General features: G+C 36.6%; 1 protein-coding gene across 1 annotated transcript in view; it reads left to right on the top strand.

Annotated features, from left to right (window-relative positions):
* TTN (titin) overlaps positions 1–16007 on the top strand; it is a 281502-nt gene that overhangs the window by 172159 nt on the left and 93336 nt on the right. The window contains exons 208-229 of the mRNA XM_063695029.1: positions 175–301; positions 395–658; positions 941–1207; positions 1348–1611; positions 1698–1837; positions 1980–2106; positions 2232–2498; positions 2612–2878; positions 3726–3992; positions 4083–4222; positions 4658–4784; positions 5582–5724; positions 9938–10061; positions 10603–10869; positions 12578–12675; positions 13332–13500; positions 13600–13866; positions 13973–14239; positions 14344–14622; positions 14712–15120; positions 15224–15348; positions 15449–15715. Of these exons, the coding sequence (XP_063551099.1) occupies positions 175–301; positions 395–658; positions 941–1207; positions 1348–1611; positions 1698–1837; positions 1980–2106; positions 2232–2498; positions 2612–2878; positions 3726–3992; positions 4083–4222; positions 4658–4784; positions 5582–5724; positions 9938–10061; positions 10603–10869; positions 12578–12675; positions 13332–13500; positions 13600–13866; positions 13973–14239; positions 14344–14622; positions 14712–15120; positions 15224–15348; positions 15449–15715 (4672 nt within the window). The remainder of the gene's footprint in view (positions 1–174; positions 302–394; positions 659–940; positions 1208–1347; positions 1612–1697; positions 1838–1979; positions 2107–2231; positions 2499–2611; positions 2879–3725; positions 3993–4082; positions 4223–4657; positions 4785–5581; positions 5725–9937; positions 10062–10602; positions 10870–12577; positions 12676–13331; positions 13501–13599; positions 13867–13972; positions 14240–14343; positions 14623–14711; positions 15121–15223; positions 15349–15448; positions 15716–16007) is intronic.

Here is a 16007-nt window from a genome sequence, read left to right as displayed (position 1 = left end):
TACGTATCATTTGGGGACAACTTGAACAATTTGTGTAAAATGTTATGACAGGGAATTCTCTGCTTACTTTTATTAGTAGTAATTTTTAAAACTCTATAGAAATTTGTATCTGAAACACTTCTCCTATAGGGAATTTATCTCTTTCAAATGGTTACTAAAACTATTGTTTTTCAGACTTGTGAAATCAAAGCAGAAGGTGGAAAACGCTTCTTAACTTTGCACAAAGTCAAACTGGACCAAGCTGGTGAAGTCCTCTACCAGGCCCTTAATGCAATTACAACTGCCATTTTGACAGTAAAAGGTATGGGGCTTTTAGAATTTGGGGAGGGGGCTCAACTTCATTCCACATCCCTGTGCATTCTGAAAAGCCTCATTCTTAATGTCTGATTTTCAGAAATCGAACTTGACTTTGCTGTGCCCCTGAAGGATGTCACTGTTCCAGAAAGGCGACAGGCTCGATTCGAATGTGTCCTCACCCGAGAGGCAAATGTTATATGGTCCAAAGGACCTGATATAATCAAGTCATCTGACAAATTTGATATCATCGCTGATGGAAAGAAACATATTCTTGTTATTAATGATTCTCAATTTGATGATGAAGGGGTCTATACTGCTGAAGTGGAGGGCAAGAAGACCTCAGCTCGGTTGTTTGTCACAGGTAAGCGAGCTAATGAGATCTGTGACATCCCATAAAGGCATGCAAATATATGACTTTAAAGATAGGACGCCAAGTTCTAAAAGCTGTGATAATGCATCACTAATTAACTTTCACAGTGTTACCAAAACAACCCCCCTTAATTTTTTTTTAGTGGAGCTCTATTTGGAAAGATGAATAAATAAGTGCCATGTGAAATGGGTCCCTTTTACTCAGGCAGATTAGAATGGAATCTTTCTGAAGGTGAATTGTGTTTCTGAGGCATTATCTATGCTTGCATTTCAGGTATAAGACTGAAATTCATGTCACCTCTTGAAGATCAAACAGTAAAAGAAGGTGAAACAGCAACTTTTGTTTGTGAACTTTCTCATGAAAAAATGCATGTAGTCTGGTTCAAAAATGATGCCAAACTCCATACAAGCAGAACAGTACTCATCTCTTCTGAGGGCAAGACTCACAAATTGGAAATGAAAGAAGTGACATTGGATGATATATCTCAGATAAAAGCTCAAGTCAAGGAGCTGAGCTCCACAGCACAGCTGAAGGTCTTAGGTAAATGTAACCAAGTATAACCAGATAGCCAGTTTCTGAATCATGGGAGTGGGGAGTAATAAAATATTTTGCAACCTTTTACTCTTTAATAAACTTTAATTTTCACATTCTTCTAATTTTATGCTAAATGTCTTTTACAGAGGCCGATCCCTACTTCACTGTGAAATTACATGACAAAACTGCAGTGGAGAAGGATGAGATTACTTTGAAGTGTGAACTGAGCAAAGATGTACCAGTGAAATGGTTCAAAGATGGTGAAGAGATTGTCCCTTCACCCAAATATTCTATCAAGGCAGATGGCCTGCGCCGCATCTTAAAAATCAAAAAGGCGGACCTTAAAGATAAAGGCGAATATGTGTGTGACTGTGGCACAGACAAGACCAAGGCAAATGTTACTGTTGAGGGTGAGTTGCTCAACAATGTAAAATTTACCCTATCTGAATCTGAAGTTTATTAGTTCAGTCATGCTAACAAAACTGTATCATTTCAGCTCGACTAATAAAAGTGGAAAAGCCTCTGTACGGAGTAGAGGTGTTTGTTGGTGAAACAGCCCGCTTTGAAATTGAACTTTCTGAACCTGATGTTCACGGCCAGTGGAAGCTGAAAGGACAGCCTTTGACAGCTTCCCCTGTAAGTCAAGATTAGCTAATTATATAGGAGAGGGGTTGCTTGGTTGTATAGGGTGAAAAAAGGCAAAAAATATCTTGATGATTTGTAGGAATAACTATATAAATGATGTTCTTTCTTTCCTTCTAACCCTCACTCCAAACAGGACTGTGAAATCATTGAGGATGGAAAGAAGCATATTCTGATCCTTCATAACTGTCAGCTGGGTATGACAGGAGAGGTTTCCTTCCAGGCTGCTAATGCCAAATCTGCAGCCAATCTGAAAGTGAAAGGTATGCTCTACTTGTCAGCCACGTTTTTGTATTTTCTCTGCAAGACTTCCTGATACACCCCTGCATTGATCAAGGGTCATCAATGGAAACGTATTCTGACTTCATCCACTGTCCACTTCTTTCAGAATTGCCTCTTATCTTCATCACACCCCTCAGTGATGTTAAAGTCTTCGAGAAAGATGAGGCTAAGTTTGAGTGTGAAGTATCCAGGGAGCCCAAAACATTCCGTTGGCTAAAAGGAACCCAGGAAATCACAGGTGATGACAGATTTGAGCTTATAAAGGATGGCACTAAGCATTCAATGGTGATCAAGTCAGCTGCTTTTGAAGATGAAGCAAAATACATGTTTGAAGCTGAAGATAAGCACACAAGTGGCAAACTGATCATTGAAGGTAAATAGTTTTATCAAATAGTCCACCCCAAAATCATTTTTTTTTGCCTTTAGTTTTATATTTCTTCTTTAAAGTGCTTCAATTAATAAGTTCTTTCTTTTTTTTCTTGATAGGAATCCGGCTCAAATTCCTCACCCCTCTCAAAGATGTAACTGCCAAAGAGAAGGAAAGTGCTGTATTTACTGTGGAGTTATCTCATGATAACATCCGAGTTAAATGGTTCAAGAATGACCAGCGCCTACACACCACCAGGTCGGTCTCAATGCAAGACGAAGGGAAAACTCATTCAATCACATTCAAAGACCTGTCTATTGATGACACCTCCCAAATTAGAGTAGAAGCTATGGGGATGAGTTCAGAAGCTAAACTCACTGTTCTTGGTAAGTACTTTTTAAATTTTAATTTTATTGCATTAGATTCAACAGAAATTTGTGGAGTATCTATTCTATAAAATAGTCTTCTATGTGTTATATTGCATGAAAGCAGCCCAACTCCTTAAGAAGCTATCACATATGTAATCAGGCTTATTTCTAAAACACTTTACCTTCATTACTATAAATTAATGAAGATTCTAGCTTACACCCACAAAATAGCCAATTAAAAGCCAACTTAAAATTCTTCATGCATTATTGAGCCCTGTCATGTTTAAAATAGGAGTATATAAATACTTTCTATCTCTTCATTTTATCAAAATTATTTCAGAGGAATGTTTTTCAAGTTTCCCATAAGAGAAGATATTACATAATTTACATTAATAAGCCTCATTGTTTTTCTTGGCCACCTAATATCAACAAGATTAAACATGAAGGCTAACATATATAGACATGATTAAAGGCAAACTATTAATTGATTAAGAAAAACTAACAATGTGAACCTGAAAGCTTAAAAGTAAACTGGACATAATAGAGTTGCTAAGAAATTAGAAATTTACCCAAATAATGGAGGAACACAAAATTGTATTTGAAGCTAAATTTCAGTCTTTTTAGCTACTGTTAATAAAATGTTTCAAAATTCAATATGAATGGATTAGATCTTGATAAATCCCATACGCTGATTCCCTTCCTAATATTTAGAGAACTTTTGAACATAAACAGGTTAAATGATTGAACACTTGACACAATTTTGAAAGATACTCAGAACTCTGTGAGTTGTGTCTTAAACTTTCCAAGAGATTGTCATTTCCCTAAGGTGATTAATAAAACTTTTTCACTTACACTTTACTTGCAGAGGGAGACCCATATTTTACAGGAAAACTTCAAGATTATACTGGTGTAGAGAAAGATGAAGTTATTCTACAGTGTGAAATTAGCAAAGCAGATGCACCAGTGAAATGGTTTAAGGATGGGAAGGAAATAAAGCCATCCAAAAATGCTGTTATTAAGGCAGATGGCAAGAAACGCATGCTAATCCTAAAGAAAGCCTTGAAATCAGATATTGGACAGTACACCTGTGACTGTGGGACAGATAAGACCTCAGGAAAACTTGACATTGAGGGTAAGGAAATTTCCATGAGTTTCCCTCTTGAAGCATTGGGGTTATTTGTGCCAGAGGCTAATGACCCATGCTGGCCCTTCACTTTTCTAGATCGGGAAATTAAACTGGTGCGACCCCTGCACAGTGTGGAGGTGATGGAGACTGAGACAGCACGCTTTGAAACCGAAATCTCTGAAGATGATATCCACGCCAACTGGAAACTCAAGGGAGAGGCCCTACTCCAAACACCTGTAAGGCTATTTCTGAACTTGTCAACACCTAAAGGAGCTGTGTGAATTAGAAAAGAACAGGTGAAAGTCAGAGTGGATGCAGGACATTTAAAACATGATAGCAGTTTCTCTATCAGACCCTAAGCCAAAGAGAGATGTCAGGGTCTATGAATGGGCTCAGACTGGCACACTTGCATTACTTTTGATCCAGCAGAGTGGGTATAAGGTTGTAGATACTCTGTGATGCTGCTAGTTGGCTCAGAATTATACAGCTAAAATAAATGTGGCTTTCCTCTTAGTACTTGTAAGCTTTACTTCCTAAAAAAGAGCTCAAAGTTATATAAAGTTTCATCACCATTTATTTGTTGCATTCCTTTAATTAAGATATTCTATCCTTAGAACAAAATTTCAAAGAAAATTATTTTCTATGAAAGTTTTTCTGTTTTGTTGGTACAGGATTGTGAAATTAAGGAAGAAGGTAAAATACACTCCCTTGTTTTGCACAACTGTCGCCTGGACCAGACGGGTGGGGTGGATTTCCAAGCCGCCAATGTTAAATCTAGTGCCCACCTCCGAGTTAAGCGTAAGTATTGTATGTTTTTCAGGGAAATTAAATAAACACTTTTTCAGAAAATGAATGTGAGTGAAATTAATTGGACTTATTTTATTAGTTAGAAAATATTATTAAAACACAAAAACTGGCTCTCTTGTATTTGCTACTTTGACATTCCAATACAGAAGTGGTTCAAATCGTAAAGTTTTGGAAATTTTGTTGACCTTGCCATTTGAACAAAAGAAAATTTAGCAAATCAGATTTTCCTGCTCTGTAGTCCTCTCATTGAAAGTAGATACACATACAATGAGAATCTAACTCAGAACCCTTAAAGACCACTTCCCTCAAGTGTCTGTGCAACTAGAGCACCAGAAAGACAAGCTTTGCTGTGTGGGCATTTTAGATTCAAGAAAGAAGGTGGGGAGCATTAGGCTAACGTTTCTGGAAGGTGCAAAGTGTTTGATGGATAGGGACAGCCTCTGATTGAGGGCCCCTTGTCCTCTCCCAATCAGAGTCTTGGTTATTTTGGAAGTCACATACCTTATGTAGCAAGAAGAACTTGACGCCTGGCAGAGAGACAGATGCAGCACAGATTTCTCTCTGACCTTGTACATCAGAACGAAAGGGCCCCTACATATACTTGCTCTCCGGCTACCAGCTCTCCCCTTCTCAGTGCTGTGGGGCCATGTTCACATGGGAGTTAAAATAGTGGCCAGTCCTGTGGCTTCTTGAAGAAAGCAACCATGAAGATTCATATCTAAGTCTCTATTTATTCTTTTGGGATTACAAAATGAGTAACGCAAAGCTGTTTCTTCCCTCTCGAAAAGCACGAGTAATTGGTCTTCTGAGGCCTTTAAAGGATGTCACCGTGACTGCAGGGGAAACAGCCACCTTCGACTGCGAGCTCTCCTACGAAGATATCCCAGTGGAATGGTATCTCAAAGGGAAGAAACTAGAGCCCAGCGAAAAGGTAAAAAGCAGGCATGCCTTGTCTTTCCCGTTCTTTTTCTGGAGTTCTTCCACCTTCACTTGTATGTTCCTTATTCTTTGCTCTTTCTAATGTCTCTTCCTCTGTCTTTGCCTTTCTCTTTCCACCTTTAGCCTGATTTCTGCTGAAACTGTAAAGCCAATTTTTTGCATTTTTTCTTAGGTTTAACCTGATGATTTTTTTATTGAAATCGAAATAAATTTAAAGTATGATCATGTTTTAGTTTTTTGAAGAAAAGGCAAGACTCATTGACTATCAATGATAGTTTGATGAACCAGAAGACAGGAAGGATCAAAAAGGCTTTCTGATTGCATGCTCTGCAACCATGGTGCACATTAAGTTTTAAGACTAACGCTCTCCATCCTATTTAGTGTTCTGCATATAAGGGGATTAAGAGGAGAAGACTGAAATTCCATTTCGGGCAGTTGATCAAGTAGTTGAGATAACTTCTGGGCAGATTTGCTCTTCAAGCATTTCTCCAAAGCTATTTTTAACCTTCAAGTGCTCTGGGCTGTGCGATATCTGGAATGCAAGTGGACTATTTAAAGTGCAACTGATGGTACTGACAAGAAAGAAGGGCTCTGTGGTTATCCACATATGTGGATGAAATTTTTTTTTAAGCTTTGGTAAATAACTAGCTCCTGCTGTTAGCTTTTACTAACATTCTTTATGCCCAAGATTTTACCCATAAGTAAAAACTAAGGGATTATTCAGATAGGCCCACAATACAATTTGCCTAAATTGATCTATATGTTTTGTCCCCAGAAACAACATATGTCTTTAAATTATCTTGACAATCCATCATTAATTTTGAATTCTTAAAATAAAATATATGGAATATGTCCAGCCTGGGTTGGAAATAAAGCACAGGACAGTACATTGTTCTGTGACATATTCCCCCAATATTTCAGAAATACTATTAAATGTGCTATAAAGATCTCAACAAAAATCAAACTTTGAAGACTTAAAGGAATATAATTAAAAAGTGATTCAGTTTAACAAAAAGCCACAACATTGACTGAAGTATTTGAAAGCAGTGCCTTCAAGTAACTGCTTTGAAACAAACAAACAAACAACAACAACAACAAACTAGTATTCCACTAAAGTGATTACAGGGTAATTCACCAGCAGTCATCTGATAGGTAACACCTGCCTGTTATACAGATAATAAGATCTTCTTGGTCTCCTTTTCCAGTGACCAGAAAAAGCAGCAGTACATTCCATTTGTAGCATGAGAATTAAGTTACATATCACAAAACCTTCCTTACAATGAGGTCTTCTAAATATCGAACTAAGGGAGGCACCTCTACCTTCAAGCTTATTGTTTGAAAAAATATATTTTTCCTATCATGCATGATTTAATTAACTTCATGTCTAAAGGCAGAGAATTGGTTGCTTTTTCGAGATTCTTTCTAGATCTGCAAATTCATGATTTATATATAGGAACACCGCTTAAAGACAAGTGATATTATTTTTTCATTACCAAATATCTTTTTGTCATAGTAAGAGCTTCTTATTAAAAGATCAGTCTCTGTTCTAATACAAAAACTGCACTATTTTAATTCAAATGTAGACTCCTAAAAATCTTATTCACATTTTATTTTAAAAAAATTCTCATTGTAACTAAAATTTTTTCTAGGGTTAGAAAGGATCAGTTTACTATAATTCTATAGGGCCCCTTTACATCTCTTTTGGCATAGGAATTTTAATCCTTTACTCTAGGCACCCGAAATACCTTAGCCTTTTGTGAACTTGCTCTTGCATTACTTAAATGTCTCTTTTCAAAAAGAACTTAAATATAAACTTTGAAGTAACAAAATCATTTTATTACATGTGGCAGATTTTGTTTCAATTAAGTCTGTCAGAACAAACTTGCTCTTGTCAATGTAATTCCGAACTTTAATACTCGTTTTTTGTAAAAATTTTCGCCTTCAAAACTACAATAACCAAACAAGCAAAAACAAGCTATAGGAATAGGAAATATGAAGAGAAACTTGTAGACATGAGTTGTTTGCATTTTTTCTTTGTTGTTGTAGTTGTTTTTGGCTGTCAGTTTAAGAAAGGACTGCCAAGTTCCAAATGGCATTTGATAATTTTAAAGTTAAATTTTAAATTTGATAAAATTAAAGTTTAAATACAAAACTTTAATAGTTTTGTCATGGTCATAAGCCTACCGTATTATATTAATATGCTTCCACTATAAATAAATTTTTTTTAAATCTCTAACATTATTCTTACAATCTACTGCAAAATCTTCAACATTCATTTCATTGGTTTATTTTTATAAGGTACCTACCAGTTTTCCTTTTTTTTCTTTTAACATAGTGGAGGTAGATTGTATACAAGCTGTTTATTGAGACATACTGCATTCTGAGCAGTGTCCTAGAGTAGCTACAGAGGAACTCAGATGATAAAGCAACATAATATTAATAGATAAAATATATCTGTGGGTGGGTTAGAAACTGAGACACCTTTTCAAATAGCCAAAAGTTGCACGCCAAAATTTATATTGAAATGTTATTAAAAAACAAATTTTCCCCATTTCAGCACCATGCCCTTGGATAAGTAGCTCTGTTCCAAGGGCATATTTAACTACCCCTTCCTAGCTGTTATTTTTCCTTATTATGTTTTTTGGCCACTCTCAATTATTAAGATAATTATGTGACTAACCATGCCCAGTTTTTAATTAAAGAAAACACTTTTAGATGAAACCTTATTTCTGATTCTTTTCTTTACACTAGCATAATAAATAGTTCCACTGGTGAAAACCTTTACATTATTTTTAACTCTAAGTAAACTCTTTTTTTTTTTTTTTTTTGAGACGGAGTCTTGCTTTGTCGCCCAGGCTGGAGTGCAGTGGCGCGATCTCGGCTCACTGCAAGTTCCACCTCCCGGGTTCACGCCATTCTCCTGCCTCAGCCTCCCGAGTAGCTGGAACTACAGGCGCCCACTACCACGCCCGGCTAATTTTTTTTTTTTTGTATTTTTAGTAGAGACGGGGTTTCACCGTGTTAGCCAGGATGGTCTCGATCTCCTGACCCCATGATCCACCCGCCTCGGCCTCCCAAAGTGCTGGGATTACAGGCGTGAGCCACCGCGCCCAGCCTAAGTAAACTCTTAAGCAGTGCAAAATCAGTCTGGATGACAGGGCACAGCTTCTTAGGAATTTTATATCATAGAACTGGAAGAACCCCCAAGTCTCTTATCTTTGCTGTCAGAATGACCCTATCTGTCGCACCATTGACATCTGATTTTCCCATTCCTGATGCTTAGACACATGAAAAAGGAAGAAGAGTCCAACCTTCATTTGCAGTTTTGAACAAAATTAATAGGTTGTACAAATTATTTAATCACAGGTTTAATTGGTTTGCAAAATAAGTTTAATTGCTAAAATAAATGGGAAGAAGAGTTATAGCTTGTTGTTGCATGGCAAACACCTTACATACAGAACATAAGGTTTACTTTTAGCTTGCCATAGCTGATATTTTCTTTCATCCTTTCATGATTTCGCTTTTCTAAGTTCTTCCTTTATATATATATAAGCCCAGGGGCAGAATGGGGGCACACATATATATACACATATACGTATATACTATATGTGCTATATATCTACGCATATGCAAAAAAGACCACAAATGTAAACAGAAACTGGCCTAGGCAATTTCAATGTGAAAGGCCACCTAGTAATTATATAAAGGTAACTACGAAACCCTAAAATTTTCTTGAAAGATCCCAAACTGCATAGTATTCCATGGTGTGTATGTGCCACATTTTCTTAATCCAGTCTATCATTGTTGGACATTTGGGTTGGTTCCAAGTCTTTGCTATTGTGAATAATGCCACAATAAACATACGTGTGCATGTGTCTTTATAGCAGCATGATTTATAGTCCTTATACCCAATGCTAGATGATGAGTTAGTGGGTGCGGCGCACCAGCATGGCACATGTATACATATGTAACTAACCTGCACATTGTGCACATGTACCCTAAAACTTAAAGTATAATAATAATAAATAAATTAAAAAAAAAATCCCAAACTATTGGTTGAAATGATTTTTGAATGCATACGTGCTAAATAGATGATTATAAAACAACTTGGAAAGCTCTATTTCCATTTATTTTTATCTAAATGAATTAAATGCACCCATATACTAGATTGCTGTTTCATATATTCTTTTTTAAAAAACAACTAGGTTGTCCCACGTTCAGAAGGAAAAGTTCATACACTTACTCTGAGAGATGTAAAGTTAGAAGATGCTGGGGAAGTCCAACTAACAGCAAAAGATTTCAAAACTCACGCCAACCTCTTTGTGAAAGGTAATTACAAGGCTTATTTTAAAAACATGTATAAGGCAGAGGCTCATAAACAACACCAACTCTCAATTATCTTTATATGATGAGTACTATAGATGTTTAAAATCAACCAAATAATGAAAAGTCTAATTTTACTTTTTAGCATAACAAAATAATTCACAGACTATCTTTTTAAAGAGCCAAAATTGACTAGCATAGGTTTTACTTCCTCCTTCCATCTCTATTGTTTTTATTGCACATCCTAGATTTTCAAAAGCCAGCTGGAGGAAGAATTATTATCAAGCTAGGTATCCATCACTTTATTAACCAAGAGTTGGCTGTTATTTCCTTAATGTTTCCTAGTTTTTAAAAATGATTTTCCTCTTGTCTGTACAAATAATGATAAAATATCATTATTAGAGGAAAATGTCTGAGTGTAATCAAAACTTGAAAATAAAACTTAGGACAGAACAAAGCCCTGGAGATGGCAGGGGAAAGTTGAGAAGGTACCAAAACTCTTGAAGAAGGAAAGGAGTACCTTGGCTAATGAGTATGATTCTTTCAGAACCCCCAGTTGAATTCACTAAGCCTCTTGAGGACCAGACGGTCGAAGAGGGAGCCACTGCAGTGCTGGAGTGTGAAGTCTCCAGAGAAAATGCTAAGGTGAAATGGTTCAAAAATGGGACAGAAATCCTCAAAAGCAAGAAGTATGAAATTGTTGCTGATGGCAGGGTCAGAAAACTTATTATACATGACTGTACCCCAGAGGATATTAAAACATACACTTGTGATGCTAAGGATTTTAAGACTTCCTGTAACCTGAATGTCGTGCGTAAGTATTCTTCTTACAAAGGACTTTTCATTTGCAATTCTTTAATAACAACAACAACTTAATAACAACAACAACAAAACAACACAACACTTTTTGCATGCCCTTCTTGGCCTAACTGCATTTCTTGGCAACTTCTAGTATTGACACTGACCTAACCTGATCCTTTATGTGTTTAAAGAAAAAAAGAAAAGTCTTATTCTATGTCTGGTCTGATTAATGATGGAGCAATCACTTTTCCCTATGCTTCTTTTCTCTCACTGAGTAGTGAGTAGATGTGCTCTTTGTCTACATGGGGTCAGCCTACTGTATGGATATCCTGATATGGATGAGGAGAAACTGAATTTTAAAGATAAGTAGGGAGTCCTAATTTTAAAAACAAAGTAAAAGTGATTTCCATGTGGAAGGAAAATGAATTTTCAGGTGTGGGGAACAACTAGAAAATGAGCATGAAATTTCAGTCTGAATAGGAGCATACTAGAGATCTGCTGTAATATGACAAAGCACATTCACATGATTCAATCTCTGAGAATAAGAATGGATAAGAAGATGGAGTGAGGCCCTGGATCTTTTGAGTCCTGGACTCTTTGAATGAAGAGAACTCTAATGGTTTTTAACATTACTTCTTCCTCTGGTGAAAAATGTAATGTCTTTTTTCAAAATGCCACATACTAGCTTATTTGTTTCATTCATTCCTTTGTCCAGTGATGACATTTTTCTGCATATTTTTGTGCAATATTTGTTTGTTTGGTTTGGTTGCTTCCCATCTGTCAACAGCTACAACCTAGTGACTTTGTGCTTCATGCATCTTGTACCATGTTTTTCTTACCACTTTGTGGTTGCTCTGCTCAAGCTTATGTCAAAGTAGCTTCTTGGGTCTCCTTCTTCACCTTGACATCTACCTTCACTCCAAGAAGGCTCAGCTGCAAGGAGCATATTTTCAAACCTATTAGACAGCATTTGTCTCAGAATCTTATTGCTCAAGAATGGTCATCTTGGGAAGGACTCACAAGGAGCTCTGAAAGAAGGAAGGGCAAGGGGGCAGCTCCCTAATCCTATACACCAGCTGAATTAATTCTACAGATGAATGAAATAACAGATGTAAAATCCTAATCATCCTCCCATACAAAACACATTGCTTTATTGCACTAATAGATGTTATGCCTCACTTATATGTGACGTCTTCAAAGCTGATTTTTTTAAAAAGCTGAATATATGTTTCAATTACAGCCTCATGCCTCTTAGCCATACACAAGGCTGGCCATAGTGCTTCACGTGTTCTATCTTTGAATTCTGCTCATTTCTCAAAGATTGTGCTAAGTGCCTTAAATAAGACAATGTTTCTTTGCCACTGGTGTCTGAAGTTTCCTTTGACATTATCTTTCAAGTCTGGTGCGGTGCAAATGAAGATTTTTCCTCCAGCTATTATTCAAAAGAACTGAGATGGCTTCCTAGTATATATACTGTACACACACACATGCACACTAGTTGAACATATAGAATGCCACATAATTTTATGTAAACTAAAGAGATATCTAAAAAGCAAAGCATCATACCTGATGGGCAGCTTCAAGTGATTTCAAAGTCAGTTGTAGTCTATTAAGATGGAAAAGCCCTACAAAAGAGTCACTTTTTCTTAATGTATACTATGGTAATGTCAGAGTAAATTTCCAGAAACCTCATTTTGAATTCTGATGACATTCTCTTACAGCTCCTCATGTGGAATTCTTAAGACCACTCACAGACCTTCAAGTTAGAGAAAAAGAAATGGCTCGATTTGAGTGTGAACTTTCCCGAGAAAATGCTAAGGTCTGTGATTGTATACCTGTCATCTTGTACTGTCAAATAACTTTATATTTACTTTTGGTCTAGCCAAAATGGAAAAAAAAAGTTAGTCACAACTTCTCTGGTCACCACTTTAAAGATAATTATAGTATAAAATGTATTCTTGACTTTAATTTTTCTCTTTTTAGTATTATTAATTTACTATTACTTGAAAAACACTGGACTCACAATCAGGAGATTTAGATATTAGTTTGAACCATATGAAAGTGCTGTTTTCTTAGATCAGAAAAAGTCAAATATCAGCAATTATATTTCTTTCAACTAAGTACCTCCTGTTGCTATTAACTACCATTGGCAAGTTTCTTCAAGTCTGAGCCTTAGTTTACACATCAAAGAAGTTAGTCTGCATAATGTCTAAGGCTCACTATAGCTCTAAACTTATATGATCCCATTGTTTTTAATAACTGATAATAGTATCACAGCAGCTAACTTAACAGTAATTGGTAAGATTGTTCTTGCTTTTGGGGTTTGTTTATATTTGTGTCTGCCACCTTGGTTCTTCTTCACACTATGAAGTCTTGTTGGTTGCTTTCAGAAAAACTCAGGATCATAGTTTTTCTTAAGGACACCTGTGTGAAGGAACAACAAGAAAACTGATAATCTATTTATCTTAAATATAGGTTAAGTGGTTTAAAGATGGTGCTGAAATTAAAAAGGGCAAAAAATATGACATCATATCCAAGGGAGCAGTGCGCATTCTTGTCATCAACAAATGTCTACTGGATGATGAAGCTGAATATTCCTGTGAAGTAAGGACAGCAAGAACTTCTGGCATGCTGACAGTTCTGGGTAAGAGTAAAAGTCATTCTTTGTGAAGTATATGTGTTGGGAAAAAATAATAATTTCCAACTTAACTCAATGTGGTTTTTGTTTTTTCAATGCTTGCAGAAGAAGAAGCTGTCTTTACCAAAAATCTTGCCAACATTGAAGTTAGTGAAACAGACACTATAAAACTGGTTTGTGAAGTCTCCAAACCTGGCGCAGAAGTGATTTGGTATAAAGGGGATGAGGAGATCATTGAAACAGGAAGATATGAAATACTGACTGAAGGACGGAAGAGAATCCTGGTCATTCAGAACGCTCACCTTGAGGATGCCGGCAACTACAACTGTCGACTCCCAAGCTCTCGAACCGATGGCAAAGTCAAAGTACATGGTATGAAAACTACAGTGAATAATCTTTTATTTCTAACAATTCACACTTGCTAGATTTAAAGTACAAAGACATACGTTTCTAATATCTTGTAACTTTTTCTTCCCAGAACTGGCTGCTGAATTTATCTCAAAGCCTCAAAACCTTGAAATACTTGAAGGAGAAAAGGCTGAATTTGTCTGCTCTATATCAAAAGAAAGCTTTCCAGTCCAGTGGAAGAGGGATGATAAGACACTTGAATCTGGAGATAAATATGACGTTATTGCTGATGGTAAAAAGAGGGTCCTAGTTGTGAAAGATGCCACATTACAAGATATGGGCACTTACGTCGTCATGGTAGGGGCTGCCAGAGCAGCAGCTCACTTGACAGTCATTGGTAAGTTTGTTCTTGCTTTTAGGGTTTTTTGTTTGTTTGTTTTGTATTTGTATTTACCACTTTGATCATTATTCATACTATAAAGTCTTGTCGGTTGCTTTCAGAAAAACTCAGGATCGTAGTTCCTCTTAAGGACACCCGGGTGAAGGAACAACAAGAAGTTGTCTTCAACTGTGAAGTCAATACTGAAGGTGCCAAAGCCAAATGGTTCAGAAATGAAGAAGCCATATTTGATAGTTCAAAATACATCATTCTCCAAAAAGACCTAGTCTACACCCTCAGAATTAGAGATGCACACTTAGATGACCAAGCCAACTATAATGTGTCTTTGACCAATCACAGAGGTGAAAATGTTAAAAGTGCAGCCAATCTAATAGTAGAAGGTAAGTAATTTATATACCACTAGAGAGTTTTTCATCAGTTTCTATTATAAAAATAATTAAAATCAACATATTTTTCTCCTTTACAACAGAGGAAGACCTTAGGATTGTTGAGCCTCTTAAAGATATTGAAACAATGGAGAAGAAATCTGTCACATTCTGGTGCAAGGTGAATCGTCTCAATGTAACACTGAAGTGGACCAAAAATGGTGAAGAAGTGCCTTTAGACAACCGTGTCTCATACAGAGTTGATAAGTACAAGCACATGTTAACCATTAAAGACTGTGGCTTCCCAGATGAAGGTGAATACATTGTCACTGCTGGACAAGATAAATCTGTTGCTGAGCTTCTCATCATAGAAGCCCCGACAGAATTTGTGGAACACTTGGAAGATCAGACAGTCACTGAGTTCGATGACGCTGTCTTCTCCTGCCAGCTCTCCAGAGAGAAAGCCAATGTAAAATGGTACAGAAATGGGAGAGAAATCAAAGAAGGCAAAAAGTAAGCAAGATCTTTTTATTCTCTATTTCTGTAGCTATATATACACTTTTGACAATTTAGTGGCCATTATGCAAGCTAACTGATAATCCAATGTCTCCTTTAGATACAAATTTGAAAAAGATGGAAGTATACACAGACTCATTATAAAAGATTGCAGGCTGGATGATGAGTGTGAATATGCTTGCGGGGTAGAAGACAGGAAGTCTCGTGCTAGACTTTTTGTGGAAGGTACATATTAAGTGAAAAAGCAATTCTAATGTTACCAATTTTTTAAAATTGTTAATCAAAATGTAAACATATTTGTATTTATTTCACATTTTCTTTCCAGAAATTCCTGTTGAGATCATCAGGCCTCCACAAGATATTCTTGAAGCCCCTGGTGCTGATGTTGTCTTTTTAGCAGAACTCAATAAAGATAAGGTGGAAGTCCAATGGCTAAGAAATAACATGGTTGTTGTCCAGGGTGATAAACACCAGATGATGAGTGAAGGAAAGATACATCGACTACAGATTTGTGATATTAAGCCCCGTGACCAGGGTGAATACAGATTTATTGCCAAAGACAAAGAAGCCAGAGCTAAGCTTGAACTGGCAGGTCAGTCCCTTTATTTTAAAATATCCTTCCAATATCACAGAGTTTAGATTTCAGATTTCACAGTTATTTAATGAGGTAATCCTTGTGAGGGTCTTTCATTTCTAGCAAGCCCTACCCACATGTTAACAACTCTAATTTTGCTCACTACAAAGTAAGTGTCTTGAGTAAGAGGAAATTAATAGCAATAATCTTTACATGCCAGAGCCTTGGACAGTTGCTAGTACATGATGACTATTTATGAACTTAGGCTACAACTAAGCTATCACCCTGAGAGTCTTGGCAAATCTAAAGA

This window comes from Gorilla gorilla, chromosome 11, assembly GCF_029281585.2.
Source record: "Gorilla gorilla gorilla isolate KB3781 chromosome 11, NHGRI_mGorGor1-v2.1_pri, whole genome shotgun sequence".
Lineage (NCBI taxonomy): Eukaryota > Metazoa > Chordata > Mammalia > Primates > Hominidae > Gorilla > Gorilla gorilla.
The sequence above is the reverse complement of the archived record's forward strand: the minus strand, read 5'-3'. Positions and strand labels throughout refer to the sequence as shown.